Consider the following 16,174-nt stretch of genomic DNA (forward strand, 5'->3'; position numbering starts at 1 on the left):
AAGTATATGCGATGACAGTATTAATTTATTTTTAAATGCATAATTGTTTAATTACCATGTACCATAAGAATCTTTTGTTGGTCACCATCTATCCTCATCAATATAATGATTACTAGCAAAACATTCCTTTCTGATTTTAAAATAAGAAAAATAAGAATTTTTATGTCCATATAAGATCGTTTTCATGGTTTTTTAATCCATATGAAAAGTTCGATCAATTTTTCACTTGACCTCTAGCGTCAGCTGTAAACATCGACAGTCTCTCGCCGAATTCTAGGGAAGAGGTCACGGGACATGGAAGGACGTAGGACACCGGCCACCATGAAATTCTCCGTAATTATCGTTCTCCTGGGCCTCTTGGCGTGTTCTGTTGTTGCCGATGGTTGGTATTATATAGTATTACATATTAATTTATTTATATACATGTAGTTTTTTGCGGTTACGCTGTGTGAAGCTTTGAATTCGCAGTATCCCAGTGACTAGGAAATATTATCATTGCGCAATATATTGTTGCTTCCTCGTAATTGTTATTATCTGAATCTGAACCAGGCGTAAAATATATGGACCATTGTAGAAACCAAGAGAATAAAGTGATTTTTGCTATATTTTACAACTTACGGACTAAATAGCACTGTGCATGGGTATTTCCCATAATTTCCCACATTCAGACTTGCACTTTTTTTGTGTGTGTGACTTAACATTCCAGGAGAATAGAAAATGGCGGTTATGTTCAGATATATGACAAAGATACATTAAAAGGTAAAGACAGTTTCCAGCAGGGGTTACCATATATCAGTCCAGTTGTACATTGTCAAGATTTATTCAGAACTCTCAATTGGTGAATTAATACAGCCTTTCCATACACGGTGATATCATCTGTGCATATTATAATATTGGATATTAAGGTTCTATTATCGCTTTAACTCGTAACGGAATTCATTATTTTTCTGTTCTCTAATGGAGTTCTCCCAATGACAAGAATTTTGAGGACCAGTTACTTTAGTTAATACAGCACAGCCTCATAAAGGTAAGGTTGGATTGGTTTGGTTAGTGTAGGTTAAAAGAGAATAAAGTGAGGTAATGCCGGTACTTTCACAGATATTAATAAACTTTATATCCATAACTGAGTAGGACTTTTTGAATTGTAATTTTTTTACACTGATTGAGATGTCTGCACAGTTAAAGTTAGCTTTCATTTTATTTTATTTTATTTTTATTTTTTGGTCAAATTTTAAAATAGTGTTAATAGATAAGGAAGAGAGGGTATACTGAGTAGCTACTAAAATAGTCATATAGAAGACTCCTACTTATACAGGTCTATCTATATATCTGTTGTTAGATGCCATAATCCCGTAAGGGGTGGCCATTTGACAGAGTTAGTTGTTTTACGGGGAGGGGCACTATCCCTCCACCAACCCAATTGTTGACATGTAGGGAGCACATATGGTTTGGTTATATGGTTACCACCCAGCATTGTAAATGGTTTCTTGGCTTACAGGAAACCATTTGGCTTGTCACTCAATGTAAAGCCACTTATAAAGAAAAGAAAAGCAATAAATCCCTACGTGTCAAGTGGGGTTGGTGGAGGATTAGTGCCCCTTCCTGTAAAACAATTAACTCTAAGCCCTTGGCCACCCTGTGTGGGATACATGGCGTCTGGCAATGAATGAATGAATGAAAAAGCAATAAGAAGTGACAGAAAAAAATGGGAGAAATAGGAAGAGAGGAGAGCAGGCACAGAAAAAGAATGATAAAGGCTAAGGAAGAAGTAGGCAGCACTACATCAAGTGAGTGGATGATACATGATTAAAACATAAACAGAAAAAGCAGCATATAATTATTGCCTTAAAACTTAATACTGTAAATAAATTTCCTGCCAGGTCATGTATGTTATAATATTGATTGATTTTCATTCTTAATATCAGTTCTTGATATGATAATGTTTGTCTTTTGGAGTACTGTGTCTTTTGGAGTACTGATACCACACGAGGGTTATCTTGTAACTGCAGGAAATAGGTTGCTTGTGACGTGTTCCCTTATCTGCTGATTATTTGAAGTACCGGTAGGTCCTGTACAGATGTATGTTTTTGAATTTTCTGTTTTTTGGACTTTCTACTTTTGTGTATGTTATTTATTTATCTTACTTCATGTATGGTGCAACTCTGAAGTTTTTGGTCATAGGTATTTCTTTGCTAATTCTGAAGTTCATTTGGTGCCTGTCTGTGTATTTATATCTGTCTACAGTGTCTGCCTATCAGCCTATTTACAGTATATATGTCTATCTGTATTTATTTTATTATAATTTTTGGTTGTACAGCATTATTATTTGATTCAGTAATTAGTACTGTAGCTTGTATTATGGCAACAATACCTGTACAGATTTCCATTAAATGCACTTTAGTTAACACTACAATAGACTTTGACCTGGTGAGTTTAGACCAGCCTTAATAACCCTCTTCAATATGAGAGGCCTTTTCCTGAGTTGAACGAAATCGTCTGAAAACAGAGAGAACAAAATATAAAATACGACACTTTGATTGAAGGCTACATAGAAAGCTGCTGCACCCTTTGGCAATGTAGAATAAATCTATATATATTATTCATCTACATTATTCACATGTGATGAACAAAGCTAAGTCTTGTTTTTGAATCAGTGGTACAGGATGTCGTGCCACAGGACTGATAAGGATACAGATAACAAAGCAGATTGTTTCATGGGAATGATAGTAAATTCCTGTAACAATTCGGTGAATGTACGGTACTATAAACAGCAAAAGTTCATATAAAAGTCTAGGAGAACTCCCATACATAAGGCAGTATTTTTTTTCTTTTTTATGCTGGTAGTAAATATAATCTGATTATCAAATTAACAGATTTTAAAATTGTTAATTATTCTTCTATATTTGTCTCTAGTCAGTTGCCTTAATCCTAAAAAGGTTGGCAGCAAACAGTTCACTTCCATATCCCCATATCCTCCATTATCAGGCTGCCTTCTGTCCAACTCACATACTTCCTCATCTCATCCTTAGTCTCTGCCACCCCCTCCACCTCACTTGCATACACTATCCTATTCAGTCTTTCAGGTTATGGTACAGTACTGTACTTTTGCAGATACTTAGACCCTCATCAGTTATACAGTATATACCCATTAACCAAGCCCAATGGGACCTAACTTAACCATGAAAATATTCATCCATCCTATAGTATCATATGTTTATGTATACCATACATGTATATATATGTAATGATTAATTTGAGCAGTAATAGGTATTATCAATGGTGACACCCAGCACCACACAGAAACTGATAGGTTGCTAAGGTTGGCTTGTTTTCATCGAATGTAATTGGGCCGCTCCCACATCTTCGGTGGGAAGTTGTGGTTGCTTGAAATTTGATGGGCTTTAATTATTGAATAAGAATGAATGTCCCAGTTTACTAATGAAATAGATTCTCCAGTCTGATTACACCTGGCCATTAGCTGAGCTGAAAGGGGTTAGGGATTTTTCCAGGTTAGAACAAATGCACTATATACAGTGTTCACTTTTGGGGTTTATCAGCACTGAACATTAGCATCCATTTGGCCTGAGTTTGTGGGTCACCATTTACCATCACTTTATAATATCTCTCCAGTCTGATTACACCTGGCCATTAGCTGAGCTGAAAGGGGTTAGGGATTTTTCCAGGTTAGAACAAATGCACTATATACAGTGTTCACTTTTGGGGTTTATCAGCACTGAACATTAGCATCCATTTGGCCTGAGTTTGTGGGTCACCATTTACCATCACTTTATAATATCTTGTGTACTATTGATAACTCTTTAGCAATCATATTGTCAGTTATACTCACTTAACCTTTTGTGTTCAGGAACAAATTTTCCATATTACTTTTGCTCTCTTCAGATGACCTTACTTCAACTAAAGGGAGACTTTTTGAACTGGAGGAGTTAGATACAGCTGTCATTAACCTCTTCACTTCCAGGGTGCTCTCGTAACCCACTGAGCCTGGGATGTCTTTTTCATGTATCCTGCCTATCTTCCAGTGATTTTAATAAGCTCAGGACAGACTTTTTGAGATGAAGGGGTTAGATATAGCCTTAATAAACCTCCTTCACTATGAGAGGCTGTTCCTAAGCTTAACAAAATAATCTGATAGCATCAAGAGTAAATTAAAAAGGAAATCACCCTGATTCAAGGGGTTAAACAGAATGAGAGACAATACGTTGGTAACATCAAAAATCACTAATTGGATATTATCTGGAGTCAGGTTGTCAGTCTAAATATGGGGGTAGGGGGGTTTCAAGAATACTCCCCCAGTATCCCTGCTTGTCGTACGAGGCGACTAAAAGGGTTGGTGGTGGGTTAGTGCCCCACCCCGTAAAAAGAACTAACTAAAAAAGCAAATAAAGCGCCTCGGACCCGGACGGACCATACGTTGACGACTAAGGAACGGACAAAGGACATTCTGAGGGTAGGAACGTGGAATGTGAGAGGAGTGAATGATGAAGTGAAAGAGAGAGAGATTGTCCAGGTGCTTGAGGATGCAAAAGTGGATATATGTGGATTGACTGAAACTAAATGGAAAGGTGAAAGGATGAGAGAATGGGAATACGGTGTAGGTATATGTGCGGGAGTCAATGAGAATGAGAGGGCAAGAGAGGGAGTATGTCTGATGATAAGCAAGAAGTGGAAGGAGAATATAAGAGAGTATGGAACAGTGGGTGGAAGGATTGTATGGGTGAGGATGAAAGTAGGTATACAAGCATGGGCGATTGTATGTGTGTATGCTCCAACAGAGGATCGAGTGGCAAGAGTGAAAGATGAGTTTTGGGCGAGAGTAGAAGCATGTATGGACAAGTTTGAGAGGAGCGAGAGAGTGCTGTTGATTGGAGACATGAATGGCAAAGTTGGGAATGTACGAGTGGTTGGTCAGTGGGGTGTGCCAGCTGAAGTAGATGGGAATGGTAGTGCTTTGGTGGACATCTGTGCTGGTAAGGGGTTGGCAATAGCCAACACCTACTTTCGTCATAAGATGATCCACCGGTATACATGGAGAGTAATGAGGAGGATGGATGGTGAACTTGTTGAACGAAAGGCAATGGTAGACTACGTGTGTGTGGATGAGCGAATGAGAAGACAAGTGTTGGATGCAAGGGTGTGGAGAGGGTGGGGGAATGGAGTCTCGGACCATCACTTAGTGATGGCCAAGGTAGAGCTGCAAAGAAAGTGGTTGAGGAGGCGAAGGGGAAGACAGGAGGAAGCAGCTCCTGTGAGAAGAGTGGAGAAATTGCAAGATAGTGAGAAAAGGACAGAGTATAAGAGCATAGTGGAAGAAAGATTGGGAAGGTATGAGCTAGAGCAGGTGGAAGGGGTGGAAGACGTATGTAAGATATTCACGGAAGAGATAAGCGCAGCATGTGAGGCGGTTTGTGGAGTGAGGAGGAGATGCAAGGGTGTGCAAGGGACAGCATGGTGGAATGATGAGGTGAAACGAGCTGTGGAACAAAAGAAGAAGGCATACGGTGAATGATTGGCGAGTAGAGGTAGGGGAGAAGATGAGAGAGAGAAGAGAGAGGTTTATGTGAGCAGGAGAAGGGAGGTTAAGAGACTGGTGAAGGAGAGTAAGAAGAAAGTGGATGAAGAGTTTGGGAGGAATCTGAGTGTGAAATGGAGGGAGAGTAAGAAATTGTTTTGGAAGGAGGTAAAGAAAGTAAGGCAGTGTGAAAGGGGAAATAGTAGGGGAGTGAAAGATAGGAATAATAGATTGTTGGTGGAGGAGAGAGAGAAATTGAGGAGATGGAAGGAGCACTTTGAGGATTTGTTGAATGTAGAGAGTGAGAGCAGTGTGAGTATAAGTGGTTGGGGAATGGCTGGGAGAAGAAGAGTTGAGAGGAGGGAGGAAGAGATCAGTAGGTCGGAAGTAGTGGAAGTGATGAAGAAGATTAAGCTGGGAAAGGCCCCAGGAATTGATGGAGTGTGTGGTGAAATGCTTAGGTATGGGGGTGAGATTGTTGTGGTGTGGATATGGAAGTTGTGTAGATTGGCTTGGGAAGAGGGAAGGGTTCCAGAGGACTGGAAATCAGGTATAATTGTTCCTCTGTACAAAGGAAAAGGGGAGAGAGAAGTATGTGGTAACCATAGGGGTATTTGCCTTCTTAGTGTGACTGGTAAAATATATGGTAGAATACTCATTGATAGGGTTAGGCATATGACAGAGGAGCTAGTTGGAGAAGAACAAGGGGGATTTAGGAAGGGAAAAGGGTGTGTAGATCAGATATTTGTTCCAAGATGTTTAGTGGAGAAGTATCTAGAGAAGGGAAGGAAAGTGTATGCTGCCTTCATGGACTTGGAGAAAGCTTATGACAGAATAGATAGGCAAGGTATGTGGAAGGTATTAAGAATATATGGAGTGGAGGGGAAATTGTTAAGTGCTGTGAAGAGTATGTACGAGGGAGCTAGGGCTACGGTGCGAGTGGATGGTGAGCTGAGTGAGTTCTTTGATCTCAATGTGGGACTGAAACAGGGGTGTGTAATGTCTCCATGGCTGTTTAATATATATATGGATGGGGTTGTAAAGGAGGTACAAGGTAGGGCAGTGGATGTGGGGGTGGCCCTAATGAATGAGGGTGAGATTTGGAAGCTTCCGGTGTTGCTGTTTGCTGATGATACAGTATTGTTGAGTGAAGATGAATGGGAGTTGCAAGGTTTGGTGAATGAATTTGGGACAGTGTGTAGGAGGAGGAAGCTGAAAGTTAATGTAAACAAAAGTAAAGTTATGGTGTTTGAGAGGAATGAAGTCACAGAGTGTGCAGTGAGGTTGGATGGTGAGGATATGGAGAATGTGAGTGCATTCAAGTACTTGGGTAGTGTGATGAGTAAGGATGGAACTTTGGGGGATGAAGTACGTGAAAGGGTACAGCAGGGAAGAAAGGTTGTTGGTACACTGAAAGCAGTGATGAGAAATAGGGAGGTGAGTATGGAAGTTAAGAAGTCACTGCATGATGGTATTGTGATCCCTACCCTGACGTATGGAAGCGAGGCGTGGACATTGCAAGAGGGGAACAAGTCAAGAGTGAGAGCAGTGGAAATGAGTTACTTGAGAGGAGCATGTGGAGGGACAGGTTGACGAATGAAGAAGTGAAGGAACGTTGTGGGGTAGATGTGGATGTGGTTGAAAAGATTAGGAGAAATACACTGAGGTGGTTTGGACATGTGGAGAGAATGGAGAATGAAAGACTGACTAAGAGGGTGTATGTAGGTGAGGTGGAGGGAGGGAGAGGGAGGGGTAGACCGAGGATGAGGTGGAGGGATGGAGTTGAGAGGTATATGAGGGAGGGGGGGGTGAGTTGGGGGGAGGGGAGTCAAATGGTGGGTGACAGAGTGACTTGGAGGCGTTTTGTCTGCATCCACCCTTTGCGGGATTAGGGCGTCGGGCTATAGATAGATAGATAGATAGATATTTAGGTGGGACATGCTTATTGTTCATTGCCTGGTGGGGAAAAAATAGTACTCTAAAACAGCAATTCTCAAACATTTTAGTGTGTGACCCTACTTAGAATATTTCAAGACTTCGTGACCCACAGGATAAATAAATCAAACACACACACACACAGAAAGTAGCCAGTATATAGCCTATCATAGTTATTATGAACATGCTAATAGTACATGGATGGGGTCATAAAAGAAATACAAGGTAGGGCAGTGGATGTTGGAGTGGCCCTAATAAGAGAGGGCAGTGTTTGGAAACTCCTTGTACTGTTGTTTGCTGATGATACTGTGTTGTAAAGTGAAGACGAAGGGGAGCTGCAAGGCTTGGTGGATGAGTTTGGGAGTGTGTGTAAGAAACGGAGTCTAAAGGTGAATGTAGGGAAGAGTAAAATTATGGTCTTGGAGAGAAGTGAAGCCAGTGAATGTACACTCGATCAAAAAAGTATCGGTGCACTGCAATGCCTACTGAAAAGGTTTGAACAACTGGTGACATTACCAATGTCTCATTGTGAATCATCAGTTTCTGTCTATATAAACATTACATTTGCTATATGTTTGCAAGAGGATATTGCTAGTTTGTGATATATGACACCTCCCAACATCAGGGCTGCCAACGTGTGGTAGGTCGGATACTAATATTTCAGTGACCTTCATTCTGTGGTCCCAAATGTTTCAAGCATGTTGTGCACTGATACTTTTGTGACCTAGTGTACAGTGAGATGGGATGATGAGGAAATGGAAAATGTGAGTACATTTAAGTACTTGGGTAATGTGATGAGTAAGGATGGAAGTTTGGAGGGTGAAGTACTTGAAAGGGTACAACAAGGAAGAAAGGTTGCTGATGAAAACAGGAATAAGAAACAGGGAAGTGAGCATGGAAGTTACTACATGACAGTATTGTGATACCGGCACCGACTCTAACGTATGGAAGTGAAGCTTGGACATTGTTGGAGGGACTCAAGTCAAGAGTGAGAGCAGTGGAAATGAGTTACTTGAGAGGAGCCTGTGGAGTCACATGGAGAGACAAATTGACAAATGTGGAAGTGAAGGAGCGTTGTGGTGTGGATGTGGATGTGAGAGGAAGTGTTAGGAGAAACACACTGAGGTGGTTTGGCCATGTGGAGAGGATGGAGAATGAGAGACTGATGAGGAGAGTGTATGTGAGTGAGGTGGAGGGGGAGGCCAAGGATGAGATGGAGGGATGGAGTGGAGAGGTATATGAGAGAGGGGGATGTGAATTGGGAACAGGGCAGTGAATGGTGGGGGACAGGGTGACTTGGAGGAGATTTGTTTGTGGCCACCCCGTATGGGATTAACCTGCTCCGTCCCAACCGATTTTCCACCACTGATTCCCCCCAATCCTGACCAATTTTGGAAAAAAAATTTTTTTGGCTCAAACCTCCGCTTGTGGTGAGAAACATTGAAAATTCATTGAGAAATCGGTTACCTGAGTTTTAAAATACTGGATACAGGTAGAAGTACCCCTTATCTTACTAGGTTTTCTATCAGGCTGGCTCCAAAGAAAACGAGTTCTATGGGAGGGTAACTATTTCACACCACTAATAAACTGTATTTATTTATTTATTTGGTATGAATTTCTATGTAGTACGAAAGTATATTGGTTTTCACACCGTAATATAGGCAATATAAGCATTGCTTCACTCACCAGACACAATATACCTGACCTTTTTTGGCGACATTACCTGATCTCCATTTCTGACTGTTTCTTCCTCTAATGCTACGTAAACTTTGTCTTCCACATTGTCATCAATTCGGGAATCACTCTGGCCTTGACTTTCGTACCATGGCATGATGTGTTTACTGGCCAGGTCACTGGTAACAGGTGAATTGCTGAGACAATTGCGTGCAGGGGGGGGGGGGCGGAGGTCATGTGGGGTAAGGCATTGTCCCTGCCTGATATCTTGTAGAGGAAGGTGTCTCATGTATACGTACCAAAAATCACGAGCGAAATTTGAAATGTGTGCAAATGACAGACCTTGCAATTGCTGCCCATTTATATACGTCAACAGGAGTGACGGTGACAAAACGTTCGGAAGTATATATACATCAACAGGACGTGGCGGGTCAAGGGATCTGGCAATAGATAGATAGATAGATAGATAGATAATAGTATAATAAGGATAATTACAATTTCAATTAAGTAAATAAAATACATTGAAAGCATTAGGCCTATTCTATGTTTCTGCTACCCATCAAAATTCCTTTCACGACCCACCTTTGAATCATGACCCGTAGTTTGAGAATCACTGCTCTGAAATAACTTTTTTAAAGAATTATGAATGGAGAATGCGCGATTGTGCTGATAAGTGTAAATAAGTGATTTGCAGGAGAAGGGGGAGACCAAAGAAGAGCAGGAGGTATGGGATGGAGAGGTGTATGAATGAAAGTGGTGTGAGTTGGAGGGAGGGCAGCCTGACAGTGAACAGGGTGATATGGAGGTGGGTTGTTTGTGGCCGCCCCCTGTTTGTTGTATTTTGATGAAGGACGTATCTAACCCTCCAGTTCAAAAATCTCTCCCAAGGTGAATGAAATCATGTGGAGATAACATGAGTACTGTACAGTACTGTAAAATAAATACAGTATGGCAAACTCTCAGTGAGAAGGTCACGATAATAATAAATAATTACTGTACCCTGCTTATTTGATGATGTTTTTGTTTTAGGTAATGGCATGGTAATTGACACTGTGATGACTGTGCCATTTGGCTGATTTGTGCTGCTGTTCCCTCCCCCCCCAAGGATCAGTAGTAGTAGTAGTAGGATTTGTTGCTGTAGTCCCAGGTGACATGTGGGGTATGGTATGTAAGGCTGCCAGGTCTCAGGGAACAAGCTGTAAAGCCCATGGGCAGAGTTGGGTACATCAAAAGATGAAAAGAAAAATCACCTGAAGTGTAAATTATCCAAACACAAAAATAAACGGAATAAAGTGTAGGATTGGGATGTAGCTAGAACTTATGGTGACTTTTATGACTGATTAGCCAGCATGCTGGTTGCTGTTTTTATTTCAGATAACTGCACATTCATTGACACGTGTGATGACTGTGTGTCGGCATCCTGTCATTGGATTCAGTGTATGAATTTTGAACCCAGTTGCCAGTTTCCTGAGGCAGCTGAAGGCTGTAATGAAGTTCCTTGTATGTTTTGACATTCTGATTTTTTAATTCTTTGCATGTCCAGGGATTGGGAACTATGCTCTTTTTACTGCAGCTTGCTCATAAATTGCCATCACTCCACTTCGAGTGCTGCGTATTAATGACATAAATAGTGGAATGTGATGTTAATGATGAAGTGACATGGATAGGATGTAGAGCTGTACTGTTGTCTTTTTTTGCCTCTTTGCTGTGTGAAGTAAGTTACAAAAGTCTTGACCAAATTAAGTAAAATAACTGTAATGGCTGTCTTCTTAACCCCTACAACATGGCTGTCAGATGGGACATCTGTGTTGCAGGAGCTTTGGGAAAAATAGCCTTTTTTCACTATAAGAATTTTCTTAGTATACTGTACTAAGAAGTCATTAAAATCCATCCATCCATCCATCATCCAATCCTGCTTTCCCCCATGAGGAGCGTAGGAGCCCGGGGCTAGGCAGTTGGTCCTGACATTTAAGATGAGAGTGAAAACTAACCATATATGCACAAATCTGTCTTGCTGCATGTGAATGAAAAGTGGGAAGACTCCAGGTGCCTACATTCACACATAGTGATGAGTTGAGAATGTCATTTTTTTGGTCATTGGAACATATTTTGGCTGGCTAAAACTGAAGAGGGGCACCATTGTGCGGTGGCACCTTGATAATCCATGCCGCTCGACTGCCAGGTTTTAAAAATGTCCCATTTCTTCCTCTCTGTCCCCTGATGGAAGAGAGCATCTTTGGCTTGTAGTCCACCAGGTTCACCTTCAATTGAGGAGGAGTGGATGGTTGACAATACTTAAAATTAGTCATGTAAAGGCCTCTGGAGTCTTTTTCCGCTTCTCACAGTCTACCTGTGCATGCCCCAGTAGTCACTGTCTGGTACAATGGAAGGTGAATTTTGGCCCATCAAATTTTAGAAAATTAGTTATGACTATACCAAGGTAGATATTAGGCTAATTTTCTGCTGCATATTTTTTATGCAGGCACTCTTTTATGTGTTACTCATAAAATTTATGGTGAAAATTCCTGTTATCTGCATTTTTGTCTAAGGCCCACCTTCACATTAAAGAAAACATCCAAGCCTTTACTGCCAAATGACAGTAATTATTGGCCTGAGAATTTGCACACTTTAACTGCAACATGTTCTCTTCAGTATTAGGCCCATCTAACTAGTCTTTGGAAAAAATAATATATATATATATATATATATATATATATATATATATATATATATATATATACAGTGTCTTCGAAATACGAAAATCCAAAGTACGAATTTTTCGATGGTACGAAAGCGATGAATATAGGACAGATTCCACAATATGAAAGTATCTGTCTCAATGATACGAAAATCGATACGAAAGGAAATGCAGAGATAGCCCGATTATCCAGACTGTATGGTGTGAAGAGGTGCCTGAATAGTCTGAAATTACAATTAATCCAGTGTAAACAAAACACAAGTACAGTACTTTTAAATTTATTTACTTACTGGTAAATGTACTGTACAGTGAAAGACACAACTATCTTCCCAGTTCCGTCTGAAGAAAATTTACACCAAGCGAAATACAATGAATGGATGAGAAATAGGGCCGTGGAAGAAGTTGAGAGGTGGAAGAGAGAGTTATATGTAGAAAGAAAGAGAGAGGTGAAAAGATTAGTAAGAGAGAGTAAGAAGAGAGTGGATGAGGAATTTGGAAGGAATTTGAGTGTAAAGTGGAGGGACTGTAAGAAAATGTTCTGGAAAGAGGTGAAAAGAGTAAGACAGGGTGGAAGTGAAGTTAGCAGGGGAGTGAAAGATAAAAATGGTAGATTACTAGTGGAGAAGGGAGAAAAAGTGAGCAGATGGAGAGAACACCTTAAGGAATTGTTGAACATAGAGGATGGAAGTAATGCGAGTATAAGTGGCTGGGGAATGGCTGGGAGAAGGAGAGAGGTGAGAAGACAGGAAGAAATCAGTAGGATAGAAGTTGTGGAAGCAATGAAGAAAGTTAAATCGGGGAAAGCCCCAAGAATTGATGGAGTGTGTGGTGAAATGCTGAAGCATGGGGGAGAGATAGTAGTAGAATGGATGTGGAAGATGTGCAGATTGGCCTGGGAGGAAGGTAGAGTCCCAGAGGATTGGAAGTCAGGTATAATTATTCCCTTGTACAAAGGAAAAGGGGAAAAAGAAGTGTGTGGTAATCATAGGGGCATCTGTTTTCTTGGTATAATAGGAAAAGTGTATGGTAGGATACTTATTGACAGAGTTAGAGAAAGAACAGAGAAATTAGTTGGAGAAGAACAGGGAGGCTTTAGGAAGGGAAGAGGTTTTGTAGATCAGATATTCATTCTTAGATCTTTAGTGGAAAAGTTTCTAGAGAAGGGAAAGAAGTTGTATGCGGCTTTCATGGATTTGGAGAAAGCATATGACAGGGTGGATAGACAAGGATTGTGGAAAGTGTTAAGAATATATGGAGTAGATGGGAAGTTGTTGAATGCTGTGAAGAGTATGTACGATGGTGCAAAGGCTGCAGTGCGTGTGGATGGTGAACTAAGTGAATTTTTCTCTTTGAAGGTTGGGTTGAAACAGGGATGTGTCATGTCTCCATGGTTGTTCAATCTGTACATGGATGGGGTAATAAAAGAGGTACAAGGTAGGGTAGTGGATGTTGGAGTGGCCCTGGTGAGAGAGGATAGTGTTTGGAAACTCCCTGTACTGTTGTTTGCAGATGATACTGTGTTGTTGAGTGAAGACGAAGGGGAGCTGCAAGGCTTGGTGGATGAGTTTGGGAGAGTGTGTAAGAAACAGAATCTAAAGGTGAATGTAGGGAAGAGTAAAGTGATGGTCTTTGAGAGAGGTGAAGTCGGTGAATGGACAGCGAGGTTGGATGGTGAGGAATTGGAAAATGTGAGTACGTTTAAGTACTTGGGTAGTGTGATGAGTAAGGATGGAGGTTTGGAGGGTGAAGTGCTTGAAAGGGTACAGCAGGGAAGAAAGATTGCTGGTTCTTTGAAAGCAGTGATAAGAAACAGGGAAGTGAGCATGGAAGTGAAAAAGTTACTACATGACAGTATTGTGATACCAACTCTAACGTATGGAGGTGAAGCTTGGACGTTGTTGGAAGGACACAAGTCAAAAGTGAGAGCAGTGGAAATGAGTTATTTAAGAGGAGCCTGTGGAGTCACATGGAGAGACAGGCTGACGAATGAGGATATAAAGGAGCGTTGTGGTGTGGATGTGGATGTGATAGGAAGCGTTATGAGGAACACACTGAGGTGGTTTGGCCATGTGGAGAGGATGGAGGGTGAAAGACTGACGAAGAGAGTGTATGTGAGTGAGGTGGAGGGGGGAAGAGGAAGGGGGAGGCCGAGGATGAGATGGAGGGATGGGGTGGAGAGGTATATGAGAGAGGGGGGAGTGAGTTGGGAGCATGGCAGTGAAATGGCGGGGGACAGGGCGACTTGGAGGCGATTTGTTTGTGGCCACCCCAAACGGGATTGAGGCGTCTGGCAATAGATAGATAGAAATACAATGGAAACCCTGTTTCTACTAGTGCATGTTTCAAATGGTTCGATTTTTCCACCCTATATTCGTCAGTCTTTGGAAAGATACTTGTGTCTTTCATTGTACACTTGAAGCAGCAGAAAGACCTTACCAATTCAATTCATAATCCTCCAGCATGGTTCTATAATTTTCTGATTCCTTTCAGTTTGGGAAATTACTTTTTCTTGCTGAATCCTCCCTGCTATTATCGTCACTTTTGCCTACGATCGTTTGCAGCGCAGTGGAAGAAACTCAACATGCTCAAAGATGGATATCGTTTCCCAATTTCCCAACTGGAAGTTAGGTTAGGTTAAATGATTAGGTACAGATAAGCTCTGTTAGGCCAGGTTTAGTTAAACACTTAGGGAAGAACAGTCCTTTCTGCCATTATGTTAACGAAATAAACAAGAGTTGTCACACCAGAACATCTAAAAATGATGGGGAAACAGATTTAACAAGAAACATTTATTGTATTTACCAACCCAGAAATAATCTGAAAAATATAACAGACTATCAGGAAGAACTGATGTGGTAAGGTGCTTTTACTGCTTAAAATAAAGTGTATGTTTTGCCCCCTCAGTGACTGTGGGTTCAGTAATTTGCGCGGTCCTGTGGTCGGCCTTGGGACCATTTTTTCAGGAATCTAAAATCAATATCTTTTTCTTACATATGTGACAAGACTCGTCTGGCACACCTGGCCTCCCCCCCCCAACCCATCCTGTGATTTGCTATGATTCGTGTAAGAATGAATAAAATTAGGATGCGTGTTACATTAGCATGTAAACATCTGCGCAAACATCTGGAATGAAGTGAACTGTGAGCGCCTGAGTGCTGGGATGGTAGAGTAGGGTCGTGTAAATACACCAGTGACCTTTGTTCCCTTCCCATTATTACTCACAGCTTTTATAGCTCACCCTAACTCAACATCAGTGACACCAGTACAGTAAGGCGTTGTTCAAGGCCAGCATCTATAAGAACAAACAAAAGAATGAGTAGTAAATGTACACTGACTTTAAGGAGCAGAAATAACTGTGCTCATTCGGTCCGAAATATATTGGGAAGAGCGATACCAAATGAAGAATGTGGAACTGAATTCTAACCCACAAGCACATGTGGGACGAAAGAGTAATTTTTTTTTCTGATTACAAACATTCTTGTTCCATATCGTCTCTTAAAATTGTAAAACCCATAATCTTTCGTGTAAGCATACAGCCTAATGACCTTATCAATTCAGTTCATATTCCTCTAGTTTGTCGTCTGTATTTTCATGACTATTTTGAGTGTGGTGAATTATGTTCTCTTGCTTGGGATGGTAGAGTAGGGGCGTGTAAACACACCAGTGACCTTCGTTCCCTTCCCATCATTGTTCGCAATTTTTTATAGGACGTCCTAACTCAATGTCACTGACACCGAAACAGTAAAGTGTTGTTCAAGGCTGGCAGCTGTGAAGGGGTTAATGGAATACTGTATGAAAAAGGGTTAATGGAATACTGTATGAAAAATTCAAAATGGTCACGGTGCACATCGCCACGCTCGCTTGCCAAGAGAAAACAAATTAACCCCTCTCTGGTAAACAAATTTTCGCGCGCTTCTCAGTTGAGTCCATGTCCCTCCTTTCCTCGCAGCATCACTGTGCGTGAGGATATTTTCACAGCTCGTATTGTTTCACCATGCTTTCCAAGCGCCCTGCATCATCTCCAGCATTGGGGGAGCCCGCTGCAAAGAAGCAGCAGCACCATTCTCTAACTCTGGAAGGGAAATTGGACACTATAATACCCCATGAGGAGGGGCAGGGAGTCTCAGAGATTGGGCATGCTTTAGGCCTTGCAGCCTCCACTGTTGGGACTGTGACGAAGAAAAAGGAGATGTACAAGAAAGAATAAGACCACTTCCTTCTCTATAATTGTATACAGGCATTACTTCAAAATGAAGTGGGGGGGTAAAGTTTAGGTGGGGGGTCTGAGGGGGTCCTGGGACACATCTCCCCATTTATACAGTATGTTTATTTCAATG

General features: G+C 41.2%; 1 protein-coding gene across 2 annotated transcripts in view; it reads left to right on the forward strand.

Annotated features, from left to right (window-relative positions):
- The first annotated feature begins 272 nt into the window (after positions 1-272).
- Positions 273-16,174, forward strand: part of LOC145410532 (uncharacterized) — a 64,786-nt gene continuing 48,884 nt past the window's right edge. For both annotated transcript variants that reach the window (XM_080280645.1, XM_080280644.1), the window contains exons 1-2: positions 273-382; positions 10,514-10,639. In XM_080280645.1, the coding sequence (XP_080136771.1) occupies positions 295-382; positions 10,514-10,639 (214 nt within the window). In that variant the 5' untranslated portion in view covers positions 273-294. The remainder of the gene's footprint in view (positions 383-10,513; positions 10,640-16,174) is intronic.

Source organism: Coenobita brevimanus, chromosome 86, assembly GCF_032717465.1.
Source record: "Coenobita brevimanus isolate Jiangsu-jjx chromosome 86, ASM3271746v2, whole genome shotgun sequence".
Lineage (NCBI taxonomy): Eukaryota > Metazoa > Arthropoda > Malacostraca > Decapoda > Coenobitidae > Coenobita > Coenobita brevimanus.